General features: G+C 51.7%; 1 protein-coding gene across 5 annotated transcripts in view; it reads right to left on the bottom strand.

Moving 5' to 3' along the window:
* The window catches only part of ADCK1 (aarF domain containing kinase 1), a 155,542-nt gene that overhangs the window by 100,688 nt on the left and 36,307 nt on the right, over nucleotides 1–18,547 (bottom strand). For 3 of the 5 annotated variants that reach the window (XM_033850771.2, XM_033850772.2, XM_033850768.2), the window contains one exon: nucleotides 12,493–12,696. The exons of the other annotated variants lie outside the window; for them this stretch is intronic. In XM_033850771.2, coding sequence (XP_033706662.1) covers nucleotides 12,493–12,696 — 204 coding nt within the window. The remainder of the gene's footprint in view (nucleotides 1–12,492; nucleotides 12,697–18,547) is intronic. 5 annotated transcript variants of the gene reach the window in all.

The following is an 18,547-nucleotide window of genomic DNA, read 5'->3' on the forward strand; positions in this document are numbered from 1 at the left end:
ACAGCACTGGCACAGAGGTAAGAACCTATCAGCTGCTCAACAAACCTGTATTTTCTGAGTGAGCAAAGCAGCAAGTGGTTGCCCCAAACTTCCTGAGTCAGTGAGTGGGACCACCATGAGCTGAGGCCCTTTCTTTCTCCACGGAACAGCCCAGACACAGCAGCTAAGCAGAGGGTTTGGGCACCACCCTGCAGGACAGATCCCAGAGAAGGGGAGCACCCCAGGCATGGCCTGTGGGCCAAAGGTGAACTGGTAAGTGCAAGGGTATAATCTCCCCAAAGCACAGACAAGGACTGATAGAAGGATACAAAGAAGAGAATCCATCCCTTTGAGGGATGAACTTAGGAAAATACAGCTTCCTGAAAGTCCACAAGAAACTACAAGGTCCCAAGTAGGGTGGAAGCTACCTGAGGCCCTCTGGGTTTCGCTGAGAGCAAGACCGGCCTCGTTTCCTGTGCGGGGCCTCTCCTTCTGGGCACTAAGCTTCCAGCCCTGAACAGAACAGTCCAAGAGCACTAGCCCTGGATCAGGAGTCATGAGACCCAGGTTCTAGGCCTGCTTCTATCACTAAGCAGCTGTGCCACCCTGGGCAAGTTACTTCTCTCTGAGCCTCAGTTTGCTCACCTGTGAAAAACTGGGGTTAAACAAGATGATTTCTAAACCCTTACAGCGCATGAGTTAGTGACGCTCTTGGATAACCTGTGTCTAAAGCAGCTGCCACTAGAAGATGAGAAGATCCAGTGTTTGTCAAACCCCAGGAGGATCCAAGTACCAGGTGAGGTGCTGGATATAATCTGAGGGTCCCGTCTTATTGCTTCGGTTCTTCCTCCCAACCTCATACATGACAACCACAGCTAACAGCCACTGGGATTCACCGCACGCTGCGCACTGCATTTTACATGGGTTAATCTTTCAATCCTCATCACAGCCCTATTAATACAAAGGTTTTATTACCGCTCTTGTTTACAGATGAGGAAACTGGGGCTCAGAAAGAACTAATGATACAATTAGAATAGGGCAGCATTTGGGATGTGTGCAAGGCCCTCTGAATTCAGAGCCTATTCTATTAACCTTCATGCCACGCTGCCTCAGAAATGATCCTTTTGCTCCTTCTAGAAGCCAGACCCTGACTGAGCCTCAGCCCGTAGTTTATTTTTTTATTTTATTTTTTTAAGACTTTTTTTGATGTGGACCATTTTTTTTTACATATATTACATGTATTCTTTTTTGCCCCTATTGGTATACAGATTGCTCCGCAACCTCTTCTTCACATTTAATAATGTATTTTGGAGATTGTTCCACATCAGTTCCTAAACAGTTTTATACTTTTGTTGCTGTCATCCATTCGGTGCATCATATTTTGCTTAGTTATGTTTTAACGAATGCATATCCTTGCATATATGTTATTTCACACATATTCACGTACATACAGGATGGATTCGTAATAGTGGAAGCACTGGTCAAAGGCTACATGCATTAGTAATTTTGATAGATGGTTATATCAGTTTCAACTCCCACCAGCTATAGTTTGAGAGTAATGTGTTTTTTTCAATCAAAGAGAATTTGTACTTAGGAAAACTGTCTACACAATTAGAATATCTAACAAAGCAAAAAATCACTGGGCCAGGATGCTAGGACTCAAAACTACCAATTTATAAGGAAATCAATGAACCATGAGTGAAGGGATGGTATAAAAAGAATAAGTGTTATGCTAAAGAGAAAGAATTGGGTGATGGGGAATTACAGGAGGAAGTAGAAAAAGGGAAACTAACACTCATGGAGGGTTGACTGTGTAGGATTTAATCCTGACTACAGTGCAGTGAGATAGGTGTCATGCCCATTTTATAGTAGAAGAACACAAAACTTTTGGGTAACACCCCTGTGGTTGGAAATCTGGAATTAACTTGTTCTAGCTCTGGAAGGATGGGCAAGGAGGCTTTCATTTTGAAAGCGGGTTTAGCCACGGAAGTACCCACAGAACACATCTTGTCTCCACAGTGGAAAGAGGTCAGAAGATCAGTGAGCACATTGTCATTGGCACCCCTGGGACCGTTCTGGACTGGTGCTCCAAGCTCAAGTTCATTGACCCCAGGAAGATCAAGGTGTTTGTTCTGGATGAGGCTGACGTGATGATAGCTACTCAGGGCCACCAAGATCAGAGCATCCGCATCCAGAGGTAGGAACTCATGAGCCAGGAGGAGCTTCTCGGCCCCCTGATCCACAGCATCATCTCCTTCCACTTCACCCTCCTCTTCTCGGCCCTGCCGGGTTCTCTACTCTGCAGCTTTCAGAGGCATCTGTTTGGTGGGCCATCTCCATGTCGCACTGACCATACCCCCAGACTGGGTTGAGGAAGGAGACTTAGGGACTCTACCACCACCCGTCCCTGCCCCAAGTCTGCTCCTCCCTCCTCCCTGCAGTGCTCCTCCCTGCCTTGCCACCTTCCTGGGGACGCAGGTCATCCAAGCCTGGGGAGGCTGTGCTTCTGTTCCTTGCAGTGAAACACTGGGTCGGGGTCATGTCGAACACCTGGGCCTTCCCTTGCAGGGTGCTTCCCAGGAACTGCCAGATGCTGCTTTTCTCTGCCACCTTCGAAGACTCTGGAAATTTGCCCAGAAAGTGCTCCCAGACCCAAACATCCTCAAACTGAAGCGCGAGGAGGAGACACTGGACACCATCAAGCAGTATTACGTCCTGCGCAATAGCAGAGATGAGAAGTTCCAGGCCTTGTGTAATATCTACGGGGCCATCACCATTGCTCAAGCCATGATCTTCTGCCCTGTGAGTAGCAGCGGCAGCAGGAGGAGGCCTGCGGGGGAGGAGCTCCACTGGAGGGTGTGGCCCTGCGCCCTCCCTCTCAGCCAGCTCCACTTCGTGCTGGGGGACCAGGCTCCTTCCCTGTGGCTGTGTGTCTTGGACATGTGACAGGGATGTGCCTCACTCTCAACATTCCAGCGCGTAGCTGCCCCAGCATTACATCATGGCTCCTAGCGATAGGCACATGGGGGCTTCCCCTGTGTCGCTGCCCACGGTGAAAATACCAGTCCCGCTCCTCTCTGAGCCCAGCTGAGACTCACTCAGGATGTATACCTCTCTGCGCCTGACCGATAAAGGAAATGTGAGGTCTAGCTCCCTCGGAGGTCCAGAGCGGTTTTGATGTGGACCATTTTTAAAGTCTTTATTGAGCTTGTTACAATATTGCTTCTGTTATATGTTTTGGTTTTTTGGCCCACAGGCATGTGGGATCTTAGCTCTCTGACCAGCGATGGAACCTGCTCCCCCTGCATTGGAAGGCGAAGTCTTAATCACTGGACCGCCAGGGAAGGCTCTCAGCCCGTAGTTTAGATAGCCCCAGACGCACCCTCGCCCAGCCCTCCACAGGCTCATAGGGGAACGTCCCAGGGAACAAGGGGGCCAGTACCGAGCCAGGCGCAGAGCTGGCTACCCCAAGGACCCCAGGCCCGACAACCCCACACCACGAGGTCCTACGCTGGATGGAGTGTCTCAGCGCGTGTTATAATCCATTATTAAGCATCTTTTGTGTGCCAAGCACTGGACAGAGCTCTGAGGAAACCCCTAGATGAGTGGGAAGAGACCTGCCATCCTGAGAACATAAACCGAGCTCTGAGATGACCAGATGACCAGGCTGAAGTGAGAGGACTGCCCAGTTCAAGGGGACAGGGGCATCTGAAGTAGTTCTACAAGTCAACCCAACCACATTACTAACACCTACTCTGCACAGAGCCCACACGAGGCCTCGTAGGGGACTCAAGATGGAAAAGCAACGGATCCTAACACAACAAAGAACTGCAACGGGGGAAGCGCAAAGGAGCCATTAATCCTGACTGGGAGTACGTGAGGAGGCCCAGGGGGCCCACTTCACCAGACACTGTACCTCAGTTTCCTACCTGTAAAATAAGGAATAATGGTATCCATCTCAGAGGGTTCTAGTGAGAAGTGAGTTGATCCATGTGAAAGATTTAAAGCGATGCCTGATACCTGGGCGGCATTCACTTGTGAGTGTGTGTGTGTGAGTGTGTGTGTGAGTGTGTGTGTGTGTGTGTGTGTGTGCGCGCGCGCGTGCACACGGTGTTGTTCATCATCCTTTATCAAAGGATGATAAAGAGCCTGAGAAATAAAGGAGGGCCATGAGAGGACAGGCCTGAGGTACAAATGCAGGTTGATGGGAAAACCCTGTGCAGCCAGGTGCAGCTGTGTGAAGAGTGGAGAGGCCAACGGGGCTAGAAAGAAAGCAGGGGGCGGGGGGCAGCACTTGAGTTGCTCTCCGGGGGCCTCCATTCCACAGGCGTGAGAGGGACGTGGCCCAGGCTGGGTAAGGTTCACCCAGGAGCTACAGAAGAATCGGACGGTAGGCGCCCCAGAGACCGGCATGGGCGCCCGCCCACCCCAGAGGAGGAGGCCTGCAGAGGGGTGTAGGCCTGAGGTGGAGCCGGGCCAGGAGGCCTGGGGAGGAAGGGCCAGTGTGGATGCCTCAGTCTCTCACCCAGTGACTAATGGCACGCCATCTGTCCCGGCTGACAGGAATGCTTCCCGCCATCCATCTCCCACTCGTTAAATTACCATTTTATGGCCAAAATCTCTCTCATAATTGATAAAAATCTCCTTTTGATGTTCAGCATTATTGGGGGCAAAATGTTTTTCTATTCTTCATTATGTTTTTAATATAAATGTATTTTTTATTGAGAGCTGCTGGGAAGGCTGGATGAGCCCAGGTCGGGAGGGAGGGTGGTCAGCTCCCCCCGTCCCCTCCCCCTCTCCCTCCCCACCCCGCATTCCAGCTCCTTCTGTTCCGTTCCCAGAACGCTCAGCTCACACGGTAGCCTTGGGGAGGAGGGGTGCTGTCTGGGGAGACAAAGAAACCAGACGCCAGAAGAAGACCGAAAGAAGCAATTCTACAGACAGCTGAAGCCCTCAGGGTGCGCCTCAGCTGCAGGCCAGCAGAGCAGCCCAGGGGTGGTAAAGGGTGAGCTGACCTCGGCCGGCCCCTGCCAGTGTGTGCGAGAACAGGGCAGGAGCCCCAGAGGGCACGGACCCCCGGGGGCTGGCGTGGTACCTGGCACAGAGGAGCACTCCATAAATATGTGTGAACAAATAAGAGATGGGCAGGGAGATGTTGGGTCGGCATTGGAAAGAAGGCAGCAAGGAGCACGACAGCACGGAGGCTTGTGTCATCAGGGAGGAACGTGTTCTGCCAGCTGCGGGCCCCCAGGTGGAATCAGCCCCGGGGGCAGGAGGGGCTCCTCTTACCTCTGTCCTAAGCTCTTCTCTAGCCCTAGTCCAACCCAGGGCATGTTCAGCCCTGCGCACATCCCATACCCACCTCCTCCAGGACAAGGGAAGTTGAGTCCAGCTGCCTTCCTGCAAGTGAGGAAGGCACGGTGGGTCCTGGACACAGCACAGCCGCCGACTCATGGCCCTGGGCACCCGTGGCTCCACCTCCTCCACGGAATCAGACCAACAGTACATGGGAGGTGCTGCTGACGGGCCTCAGGAAACTGCCCGCTGAGCTGCCAGCAGCCCCCAGCGTGGGGGTCTGTTGGGAGGGTGGTGCTCAAGAAGCCCAGGAGACAGGCTCCAAGGCAGCCTGTGCGAGGTTTCTAACAGTGGGAGGGAAGGGGCTGGCCACTAGATGGAATGCTGGGTACCAATCAGGAAGGGGAAGAGAAAGGCCGATGCTTCTAGCAAAATAGTATCTGGGACCATACCTTGTATCAGAAAACCTGGCTGAAGACCCAACTCCACCATTTAAAGTCTCCCAGAACCTTGGTTCCTCACACATATGAAGCATCCAGCGCAACACAGAAACAACAGCTAACCTTTGCTGGTCATCTGCTCTGTGCCAGGCATGCTCTAAGTGCTCCACATTCATTCATTCATTTCATCCCTGCAGCAAGCCTGTGAGGCAGGTACTGTCATTATCCCCATTTTACTGATGAGGAAACTGACGGACAGAGAAGATACGTAACATGTCCAAGGTCACAAAGTCAGTAAACCAACAGGCAGTCTGGCTCCTGCCCACCTCAAAGGCTCAAAAAGAAGCTCAAGGGCCGTGTGAAAGCAGGACCCAGGGTACAAATGTGCAAGCCAAGCGAAGGGCCGCGTGGGGAACCATGAGGGTTAATTTTACGTGTTAATGTGTCTGGGCCACAGTGCCCAGAAATCTGGTCAGACATTATTCTGATGTTTCTGTAAGGGTGTTTGGGGATGAGATATATATTTAAATTAGTAGACTCTGAGTAAAGCAGACTGCCCTCCTTAATATTGGTGGGCCTCATCCAATCAGTTGAAGGCCTGAATCGAACAAGACTGACCTCCCCAAGCAAGAGAAAATTCTGCCAGCAGATGCACATCAGCTCTTCTTGGGTCTCCAGCCCACTGGCCCACCCTGAAGACTTCTGACTTGCCAGCCTCCATAACTGCATAAGCCAGTTCCTTAAAATCAATCAATCACTATTTATTTATCAGATAAAAGAACACACATGTACCTTACTGGCTCTGTTTCTCTGGCCAATCCTGACTCATAGAAGAATAAAAATCCAGCCCTGGTAGAGCGGTCACCGCCTGGGGGAAGGGATGCCCAGCTCAGGCACCTTTTCCTAGTTCTCACAAAGTTCTCTGCGTGCCAGCAGAAGTCCTGTGTGCAGGCATGCAGAAATGATATGGCTCAGCCCAGAGCCGGTCATTCACTCTCCAAGCCTACGGTCCCCTCCCCCAGCCCTGAGGCCTCCACCCAAGCCCCTGTTCCAGTCTCTGCACGGCCCCCACCCAGTGGTCCCACACCAGGAAGCCCTTGCACAGGCCAGGAGTTCCTGCCTCACCTCTCCGCCTTCTGCTTTTGCCTCCGCTGGTCCTCACATCAACAGTGCCTTCTCTCTGCCACCACCACCAAGCTTGAGAGATGAGTGATGTTCCTGGGAGCAGAGCTCCTTTATCTCTTTTTCTGAACTTCTGCTTACAACTGAAACATCACCCTCCACCCGTACCTGTAGGTTTGTATGAAACAATGACGGGTGCATTTCCCCATCTGAATCACAGTGGTTCTCTTCTGCATTCTCACAGCCACTCCGGTCAGATGGCCCATCAAAACACTGAGCCCTTGTCCCTGGGAGCTATGGGGAGTTACAAAACAAGGTGAAATCTAGATCCCCCACCCTGTGGGAGCTCAGGGGTAAAAGACAGATAAAACATCTTTCAGAGCACAGAAGCAGCACAAGCATTGCCCCTAACAAAGGTATTTCTGTGCTCTGCTCCAGCCCCTAACTTCATTTCCTTTGGTTTTTCATAGAATTTAAGGGTTCGAAAGAACGTTATCTGATACGACTATGTTCTGGGACAATAAACAAAACTGGATCATTCACTGAAATATATTGTAAGGAGATTGGACCTGTCTGTATGTGCTGGGGAGGTGGGGAGAGATATGTGTGTGTGTTTATGACCAAAGATAACTGTCCCATTGCAGCTGAGGGTTCCATCATCTCTTCCAAAGTCCCACTGTAACTCCTACCCCCAAGCTCTCCGCCCACCTCAAACCTCCCGCCTCCACCTTCCCCACCTGTAAAAGATGACCTCATCTCCCATGTTACTAAGAAAATTCGGCTCCACTCTGTCCTTCTTTGCTCAGGCCCCTCTCCTCCAGGCGCCCATTATGAAAAGAACATTCAAAGGCCCCTCTCAATGTAACCTCAGCCCCAACTTTGCAACCTCAGCTCCACTGGCCACCAGCTTGAACCCCATATACTAGTCAACAAGACTATTCACCGTGCACTCTCTGTACTTTATGCTTTCCACCGCTTGCATCTTTGGCACATCTCATTAATCAGTAATCCCCTCCTCCAACCTCCACCTCCTCCAACCCCACCCATCTTTGAGATCCTGGGTCAGATGCCACCTGCTTCAGAAAGCTTCTGTCCACCCAAATATAATATCTATCTATCTATCTCCCTCTCTCCATCTCTCTCTCTGCCTCTCTGCCCCTCTCTCTCTCTCCCCATCTCTCTCTCTGCCTCTCTCCCTCTCTCTCCATCTCTCTCTCTCTCTCTCTCCCTCTCTCTCCATCTCTCTCTCTCTCTCTCTCTTTCTCCGTCTCTCTCTCTCGCAGGCACTTACATGGCCAGGTATTACAGTGATGAGTGTACCTCTTGATGACCCCAGACCACAGGGGCCAGAATGAGGTCTTACCCATTTTGGCTGCAGCCACAGCTTCCAGCTCTGTGCCTCTCTCACTAAATTCAAGCTGCTTAGACAACAAAGAGAAAGAAGAAATGGAAAAATGAAGGAAAACGTGTTGAACCATAGAACTGCATGCTCTTAGAGCCTGCAGGGGCCCTTAGAGGACTCCCACTCCAAACGAGGAAGCCGTAAGGATAGGCTGGTGGTCAGTGTGAAGAACCCTGCCAGGTCCTCCAACACACAGCCGAGAGCTCCTTGGGACCAGGATGGTCAACAGTCTCGTACCTGAGGCTTGTGTCTGCCCCATTCAGGGTCAGAGGTGTCAGCCCAGGCTCCCTCCACAGCATGGACCATGCCCAGGAGTACAAATCATCTGAATCTCAGCCAGCTGCTGGGGCTCCCCTCTGTAAGGAAGGACCGTGTCTTCAACACCCCTCCCTGACTCTCGAGCTCAGGCGCCATCTGCTGGTCGAGATCAGCACTGCACCTGGACCCACAGCCCTAAGGGCAGTCAGGAGACCAAGGTTGAGACCATCTCCAACCCACTCCAGATCCAAGTCACTTTGGAAGCAGCAGAAATGACCCCACATCCTAGAGTTCTGACTCCTGACTGATTCCCAGGACCTGTCCTTCAGGACTTAAGCCTAACATTCAAAAGAAAAAGAAAAAAGTAAGTTTCTTTGTGGTAATAATAGTAGAAACTTCCAAGGCACAGACACACGGACACAGAGAAAAGTGATTTACAGAGGATTTCTGCCAAACAGAAGCTCTGTTAATAAGAGACAAAGCACTGGCCAGAAGATCAGGAGATCTGACGTCTTGTCCCATCCCTCACATGCCACTCCCTTAGCTACCCGGTCCCCCAGACTCCCTACCCAGGCCAAGCCCTATGCCAGGATGGTACCCCTTCACTTGCCCTCACCTCTGCACTGACAGCGCTGGCTGCTGTCCAAGGATTTGGACTGATCCAGAACCAAGTGCAAATCATGGGATCCAGAAGAGCCGCCACCTAACCCTCACCCCCCATGCTGGGGACACCCCTCAGGGCCAGCCCTATCTGCCTGGGATAGGGATCGGTCTGAGGATATTAGTGACCCGCCCCCCAAGGCCTCTGCTGATGGGAGGGGCCCCTAAGAGCATAGAGGGAACCAGTCAGTGCAAGCTGGGACGCACCGGCCTCGGGCTCCTCTGGCCACCTCTCCTCACTCTTCAGTCTGAGACCTAGGGGCAGCTATGCAGTCTCTGAGCTCGAGGTAACCTCAGAGCCCACACAAGGACTCACACCTAGAAAGAAGACGGTGATGCATGGCAGACTCGGCTTCCTTTCACCACACTCCTGGAACCAGGGACGGAACGGAGGGCCCCAGGGCAGGCGTGGAGCCCAGGATCAGTGGGGCTGGCTGAAACATCTTCCTGGGGGGAGGGCTGCTCCCCGAGAAGTGTCACAGGACACTTCACTGGAGGAGGAGGGAAGTGCAGAGTGAGTGACTTTCCCCGCCCTCACAGCCCCACACCCACCTACCCTGCTTCCCACCTGTCTCCTTTCCCCTCCCTCCACCCACAGGCTGAGAAAGTGTGTCACCGGGAACAAAAGGGGTGAGGGAAGACTTTGACTGTGCACCTGTAGTGCCGGGTAAGAAACCAGAGGTCTCTGAGCTTCCCAGCTGTAAGGGACGCCCCCTCTGAGCCATGACCTTGACATTAGCCTCCTTTTCTCAGAGGACTCGAGTCAAGCTGTGGGTCAGAAGCCACAGGCCACCACGCTCAGGAGGACTTGGCCAGGGGGCTTAGAGAAGAGACCCTGAAGATGCAGGCAGCATCCTCTAACCCCAGACATGCCAGCTGGGCGGGCACACCATGACTGCTGACACCCCCAGCTTCCCATCTCGCTCCACCCTGGCTCGGAGGAAGCCACTGCCCTGCTCTTGCCTCCCCCTCCAGCTCTCCAGAGACAAGTCGGCCTCCAAGGGTTAATCTGCTGCCTTCCCTCCCTTGCCTCCGCCCCCCACTGAGCTGCCACATGCTAGCAATGATGCACTTCACACTGTTATTATTTATTTAGTTTTATATTTAGTTTTAGTGATTTATTTAGTTTGAATTTGGGGGTGCACCTCATGCTGTAGGAAGCAGGGGGCCAACGGTCTTGGCAAGAAGCAAGGGCGCACACGGCTGTGCCAGGCCAATCCCGTCCCCTCTGCCTGCGGCCCCTGCATCCTAACCCCGCTCTTCCCAGCCTGTGGTCTGCTCCTGACACCAGCCCTAAATCTTCACTCAATCTTCCCCCGTCCCGTTGGAGATGTTCCTCCTCAGTAGGAAGGGAATCCACAGAGGCTTCTATGCTCACCTCCTGCGTGACCCAGGCCCCCCAGAGTCAGTTAGAGGCCAGCCCAGGCCAGGCTATCACTGAGGAGTGGTTCACCTTTGGCTGGCTGCCGGGCACAAGATACCAGCTCTACAGAAAGGCGACAGCCAGGGCCAGCTCCACGCAGACCAGAGAACATGGAACATGGTCTTTATGAATCTCTGCCCCTACTCTCCACCTAGTCCGCAGTAGCCTAAGGAAACTGTCACTTACCAGCCATTGGTTCATTAAACAAACACTGGTGCCCACGATATACCACATCCTATCCTGGAACTGCAGATGGGATTAAAAGGACCATCATGGTCTTCATCCCCAGACTTTACAACTTACTGTGAAACCAACTAGACACAACTAACCAAACTACAAGAGGCACAAGCAGAAGGAGCAAAGGTGTGCAGAGGGTCAGAGAAGATTTCACAGGAGAGCTGGGATTTGGCCAGGACACACAGCACCTTGCACAGTGCCCAGCATTTGGTAGACAGATGGACGAATGGCCTAGAAACACAAGGAATCACTTGACAGGGAGAGAGTGGGGTAAAGAGATTCCAGGCAGACAGAGACCACGGCAACTTGAAAGTGGATGGGGTAGACCTTGAAAGTCCTGCTAAAGATTTGATTTGGGGAAACTGGGAGGCACCAAAGGTGATAAAATAATCTCAGGAAAGGCATCAGCTGATCTAGGCTTGACTTTAAGATTATTTTGCTCAGAAAGGTTCTAGATCCAAAGGGTTCTCTCTCTAGGAGGAGAATTTCAAATATAATAATAGGTGAAGGAAGAAAATAAGTTTTTTTTTTTATTAGCGTTCTCTGGGGTACCATGAAATTATAGCACATAATTTGTAAGGCTGGGCCTGATCGGCCAGTCGGCACCCTGCAGACGGCTGCTCCAATCCCTCCCCGTCCCCAGAATCAAGATGAGCGGAACAGGTCAGCAAGGATCCACACCACTGTGGCGATCTGGGTTCCACACATCCTGCAGGTCACTGGCATGAGCCCAGAGGAGTGTGACCAGGGCTGTGTATGGAAGGGCCCTCAGCCCCTTTCTCTTTTGCTCCATGGGGTGGATGAAGATCAGGAAAGTTTGAGGAGGCAGGCCTAGCCCTTAGGAGGAAGCCTGTATAACAATTAGAGATGAGTGATAATAGAATGGACCACCTTAGGCAGCAGGTAAGAGAATAAGCTTCCTATCACTGGAGGTAATCAAGCAGTGGCCCACAGACATTCTGGGAAAGTCATAGCACTGAATGATTAGGACAGCTCACTGACAGAGCAGTGCACTGGAATCACTTCCTAACAGTCCCCTTGGACGCGCTACCTGATCACTCTAAGTCTCCATCCCTCATCTGCAAAACGGGGTTAATGATGGCACCTACCTCATAGGTCTGCCCTGAGGACTAAGTGAGATAACATGTGGGAAACAGCGCAGGTGTGAGTGCGCAGTAAACCCTCAATAATTGATAGGTATTATTTATTTTTTATTTTTTTTGCGGTACGCGGGCCTCTCAGTGCTATGGACTCTCCCGTTGCGGAGCACAGGCTCCGGACGCGCAGGCTCAGTGGCCATGGCTCACGGACGCAGCCGCTCCGGGGCATGTGGGATCCTCCCGGACCGGGGCACGAACCCGTGTCCTCTGCATCGGCAGGCGGACTCTCAACCACTGCGCCACCAGGGAAGCCCGATAGGTATTATTAAATTCAACCATATGAATCATATTAAGTTACAGGTCAAAAACAATCAAATATCAACAATTTTGTATGGCCCAACTAAAATTTTATACTGAGGGCCACTCAGGTTCCTTCTAACCTCTCTGCTTTCACACTGAAAGTTTCTGCGAAGCATAGTTCCACGCCACTGGTGGAGCCCCAGGGCCTGGGGCCAAGCAGTGAGAACTCTGCGGGGGCCTTTTTGGAAGCCCATCCCCCCTGGGAGAGGTGGGTACCTCTTTGCCCAGGTCCTCTCGGATGACCTGGCGGACCTCCTGCATGCTGCTCTGTGGGGCCTGGCTGTGTAGCACCTTCAGTGTGCTGGTGTACTCCTCCGGCAGCAGGTAGTCCAGAGCCCCCAGGTGCTGGCCCACCTTGATGAACGTGCCCCGGTTGGCACAGCAGAGCTCGCAAAGGCGCCTGGCAGAGCGAAGGTGCACCTGCAGGAAGACAGGCGGGGCCAGAGAGATGTGAATGCTCACTGTCTGCTGCATGCTCTTCTCTTCTCCTGCCCCCTCTGCTTAGAAACCCTGATTCACCACCACACCCCCCCCCAGTGTACGTACACACACACACACACACACCCCGTCATTCACCTTCAGTCTCCAGTCTCCAGCCAGTCTCCCGGTACCCAGAGCAGTCAATTCCAATCTCAAACTGGAACCAGCCTCCTGACATGGCCCGATGCTTCTGATCGCCTTTTCTTCAAAACTTACCTAGTCCAAGTCCCACTCCCTCAGAAACTAGCGTTTGTCCAAGGCTTTCAACCGATTCTAATCTACACTTATGCTTCATTCAAGGATACACTGAGTTCACGCATTTGTCACCCACCCCTCAGTCATACTAATAATACCATCTGTCTGTTTGGAGGTCTACAATTTTTAAACATGGTCATATTCATTATTTTTTTAATCCTTACAACAATTTAGGGAGGCAAGTGCTGGTATCTTTAAGGATAAGAAACTCAGACGTTTTGCTTATCAAGAAATAGCTAACTAATGTCAAAGGAAGGTCTAGAAAACGCTTCAAACCTACAGCGCTTTAACGCAGCCAACTTTAGCAGGGTCTCCTGTCAACTGAAGGAGAACTTTACAGGGAGCATCAGGCATACAGGGTAGGCAGCAGGGCAGGCTCTGCAGGACAAGCCGGCCTTAACTTGCAGCCTGATGCCCACCTGTCCTTCCAGAGTGGGAGGTGGCCTCCATCCGCCCCCAGGCTACACATCCCCAGTCATCACCCCAGCTCAGCTGAGGGCCTTGGCATTTTGAGGGTCCTACCTTCTTGGAGCTACAGTTCCTGAAGCAGGATGAAGCCATGGGCACACACAAAAGACAAGGGAGCCCAGTGCCCTGTGGGAACCTGGTACCCTCTTCCACCCATAAGTCAACCGGGAGGGTGAATATCTAGGACGGACTTACACTCTCTTAAGTGCTATGAAGGATGCTGACACAGTTAAGTGTGTATTGGAGGCAATAAACCACATGAAGAGATAAATAACCGCTGGCAACAAAGACGGAAGAAACGTTCAAAGATCCTACATAATTAGTTGCTGAGTGAACCATACAGAAAACCGTTACCTTAGGAATTAAGAAGAGGACCCTGCAGCCCTGAACACCCTGGTCCCAGCAGCCAGGGAGCCATCTATCCACTCCCTCTAGAGCAGAGGGATGCCCCACACTCCAGGCACTCGCAAGCTGTCCTTAGGCCCTCAAGGGCTCTGCTGGACACCTCTGCATCCCGCCCCAACCCACTACTGGGGAAGCCTATGTCCACATGACTCTATGCCCCTGAACAGAGTGCGGGCGCCTGGTCCAAACTAGGCCAAGAAGAGTCTTTTTTCCCTGACAGGAGGGTGCAGAGAGAAGGGAATTGACTCTAAGAATTAAGGCGGGGCGGGTGTGGGGAGAGAACACATTTCCCTAGATGAGTAAAAGGCCCATGGGGGCAGCAGCGGGGGTGGACTGGGAATTGAGCTGGCCGGTGTCAGATGGTAGAAGGTCACTACTGTCCAAGGCCACACTCATGTTCTGAGGAAGTGAGAAAGAAGGCAAACGTGGTCAAATATGGAACTGGGCGTTTCCCCACCCTCCATGAGTCCAGGCTGTTATGAACAAAATGACTCTTTACAGCTCAAATAATCAACGCCAATTCCCACCCTGCCGAATAAGAGGCAGCCAGCAAGTCATCCACGATCCATGTGTCCTAAGGTACAGTGTGACCGGAAGCCAGGTCCCACCAGAGGCTCCCAGTGAGGCTGCCCTGGCACCCAGCTGCCCACTCCCCCAAGGAGGCATGCTCAGCCCTCACGCCAAAGCCACTGCAGCGTCAAGGCAGAGGACTGGAAGGCGGAGTGAGGACACACCCCATGGTCTCTGCCCCTCCCAGGAAAGACATCAACCACTGTGTATTCACTGGGGGCTGAGTCCCACGCCCTCCACCGCGTGGGGAGATGTGACAGAGCCACTCACACACAGAGAATGACACGTGGCAGTAGGATCACACTGAGGACCACGGAGCTCACAGACGGGAGAAACAAGAGGGTTGGAATTAGAAAGGCTTGGCTCCTGGGGAGAAGCGGGGTGCGTGCAGCTCAGGAACACAGGGCCCCTCAGCTGCAAATCCATGCTTCTTTGCCGTGCGCTGTGATACTGGTGCTAGACCCTGTGTCATTTCTCCTTTGTCAGATGGGTCGCTATTAGGCTTTGTCAACAGGGGGCTCTGGGGAACACTGCAAGGCCACAGCACAAGGAGGCTCCCTTATTGTCCCCGTGCACTGTTTTCAGCTCATCAGCCAGTGGGTAGTGGCTTGGGGGTGACCACTTTGGTGGCCCTCACGGACCAGCCCACCCTCTGTAAATTTCTCCACTACCTGATGGGCCCCTCCTGTGGACCAACTCAGGCCCCATATCTTCCAGCAAGTGTTCTGACCGCCCAGCAGGCGGCTCCTACACACTAGCTCCAGGTCGCACCCTCCTACAAATCTCTCTGCCACCTGGCAGGCTGTTCCCATGGACCATGCCCGCCATCACGTCTCATCACCAGGGCAGCCCAGCATCCCAGCCTTGCAGGTGGCAGGCCCCCAGCTGAGTCTTTAGCTCTGTTCTTGTTCACCACCCCCTCAGCCCTAGAGGGAGCAGGTGCTTTACGCAGTTACTACTTCTGCACCTTTAGAATCTTCTTCTACTCCTTTTAGGAGTTAACTACCTTTTCCTAGTGAACAAGTCTTTATATTTAAATTACAGGTATGACTAGTCCCTGGCCGATACATAGGATTAGCCCCTGAAATTGAACCTGAAAAGATTAGAATAAAAAAGGAGGGCCTTTCAGATCGAGAGAACAACATGCATCTGTGTGTGTGTGTGTGTGTGTGTGTGTGTGTGTGTCTGTGTGTCTGTGTGTGTGTGTGTGTGTGAGATGCTGCTGAAGACCTGCTCCACCATTTTCTTTAGACAGGATTCACATCTGCATTTATCTCTGCTGCTGGCAGCCCTCAGAAAGCATTAGCCTCACCCTAACAAGCCCTCCTACCAAGGAGCAGAGCCAGGGCTCTGTTGCCCCTCACCTGTGGCCTGAGCCAGTCCTGGGTAGGGCGTCTCTTGGCACAAAGTGATGGTCACCTTCAGGACACTGTCTGGGCAATGCAGAGAGCCCTCTCTGGTCACACAAGCCCAGGAAGGCTGGTCTACTGCTGACTCACTGGTTACTGGGCACATCAGCCATTGGGGACAGAGACCATGTGTTGTGTACCCCAGGGCAAGCCATGCATGAGCTAGAAATGTAGACTGATGACAACCTTGGGTCATACACTCACAAAACCATCATCCAGGAAGCTGAATCAGCATCTACTGCAAATGGCACCCACATTTCAACAAAAGAAGCCCCAAAGTCACCTTCAACCAGCTTCTAATTAAATACACACACACACACACACACACACACACAGAGTCACATGGGGGTGAGGGACATTGCCACTAACCAAAAAGTGTAAATGTTCTTTTAAAGCCAAAAGACACACATGCTGAATAACAGAGCAGCACTCTGGTCTCCGGCATCCCTTTCTAGCTCCAGCTCCTACAGCTCCACCATCCTTTGGGATCAGAAGGCAGGTGCCACTCAGAACTTCAAGAAATTACTCGCTTAGTGCAAACTCCCTCTTTTAGCATTCACGTCCCGCTTGCTGGTACCTGGGATGGAGGACTGCCCTTCCCCCAGCTCACTGAGCATCCTTGCTTCTGGGATCTGTAAGTAATAATAAATCTTGTAACTCTACTTCCTCTGTGCGGGTGTATTTAAACTGTACCTTCAATCAAAACAACCCACTGCGTTTCACTTCCCCAGTGGAAGCTTGGATGCCGAGGGAGCTACCAGCCAACCCCATGTAGGAGGCTTGCGCTCCTCATTCATCAGGTCATAAACTACATATTCTTAATTCAATACACCAGCTCTTGCTTCTCAACACATGTTACTGCCCTAACACTCCCCACCCATTTGCTCACTGGACCCGAGTCCTGCCCTTACCCAGCACCTGGTTTCACTGCCGCGTGTCCTCACTGCAGAGTCCCCACACTCCCCCTTCTGTTCCTGCCAAAACACGGCAGGAACGGCTGGCAGTGTCTCTCTGCCCCTCCTCCAACTTTGTTTTCACTCCCAGCTCAATAACTTGCCTTATGATTATCTCATTACCAATAACCTTGTTGTAATGAGTTTTAATCTGCCTCATATTAATTAAAAGCACTGTCATCAGCCAGCTTGGGTTGGGGTTGGGGGGAAGGCAGTGAATAGCTAATAAGATCAACTCAGTACTGATTAATTATTGATTGGGAGGGATGGAGCAAAGGCCCAAGGAGAGCAATCCTTTACTCGTGTCTAAATCCCCAAGAGTAGGGATCTCGAGCCCCAAACTTGGCAGAAAGGCACCAAAGCCAGACCGAATCAAAGAGGCTTCCCATCAGAATTGAGCAGTGTCTCCAACGGGATTTCGGGGTGTGACTGTGAGACAGAGACGAAAGAGACAGACGCATATACATACCCCACACATCACAGGAAGAAAGAGACAGTGAAAGACAAGGTCACAGACAGACCCCAAAACAGACAAGCCCCTTGACGGATTCTTCTAATCAAAGATTCAAGACCCAAAGGAAATGCACTGACATGTAAACAGTGTTACCTCTGGGCAGTGAGATTAAAAGAATACTTTTCTTTTTAGGTTTTTGTGTACTTTTCAAATTTCTTAAAACTAATATGTATTATATCAATAATAGAGGAGAATTTTAAAAAATAATCCCGTCTTCAACATCTTCTGGAAATAGATAAGTCCAGCTGACAAGATTCTCCCATGCAGACTGGACCAGCTTGGTGCAGAATCCAGCATCTCTTCCCCGATTTTCCAGGGTGCTATGATCCACGTGTGTGTTTTTCATCATGAAAATGGAACTGCAGGGCTTCCCCGGTGGCGCAGTGGTTGACAGTCCGCCTGCCAATGCAGGGGACACAGGTTCATGCCCCGGTCCGGGAAGATCCCACATGCCGCGGAGCGGCTGGGCCCGTGAGCCATGGCCACTGAGCCTGCATGTCCGGAGCCTGTGCTCCACAATGGGAGGGGCCACAACAGTGAGAGGCCCACGTACCGCAAAAAAAAAAAAAATGGAACTGCAACTCCTTCATCCCCAAGAAATCAGGCCAGGACGGTCTCCAAGGTTGCTTTTCTGGATGTCACCCTTTGCTTTAAGCTCTCATTTAAGCAAAAAAGTAAAACTAACTCATCATGTCTTGGGGGAAAAAAAACAAGTTGCAGTTTATAAAAGTTTTGAAGGAGGCTGACCACAAATTTAATCCCACTCCTTGGGAGGGTCCTCTGTCTCTCCTCTGACTACCTGTCAGGTAGATCCCGGTTAAGAGCACAGGGCCAGCATCAGATTGCCACAGTCTATATCCCAACTTCACCACTCAGAATTTGGTGATCTTGGGCAAGTTATGTAACCTCTGCTTACTTCTGACTGCTCATCTATAAAAGAAAGACAATAATAGTACCTACCTCATAGGGCTGCTGTGAAGATTAAATGAGGTGAGGTAATGCATGCACTCCACTTAGCCAGAACTGGCATTTCTGTACTTGTTGCAAGGGTACCTAGAATTTGTTTTAAGGTATGGTAAGACACACAGACATGGAAATGACTGTCATAAAGAAAGAAGTTTTTACTCACGATTCCTTACAAGTAGGAGAGTTGGCATACCACACAGAGCCACACTGGGAAGCACCAGGGTTGGCCAGGAGAGAGAGGGCGTGAGGGA

Source organism: Tursiops truncatus, chromosome 2 (assembly GCF_011762595.2).
Source record: "Tursiops truncatus isolate mTurTru1 chromosome 2, mTurTru1.mat.Y, whole genome shotgun sequence".
Lineage (NCBI taxonomy): Eukaryota > Metazoa > Chordata > Mammalia > Artiodactyla > Delphinidae > Tursiops > Tursiops truncatus.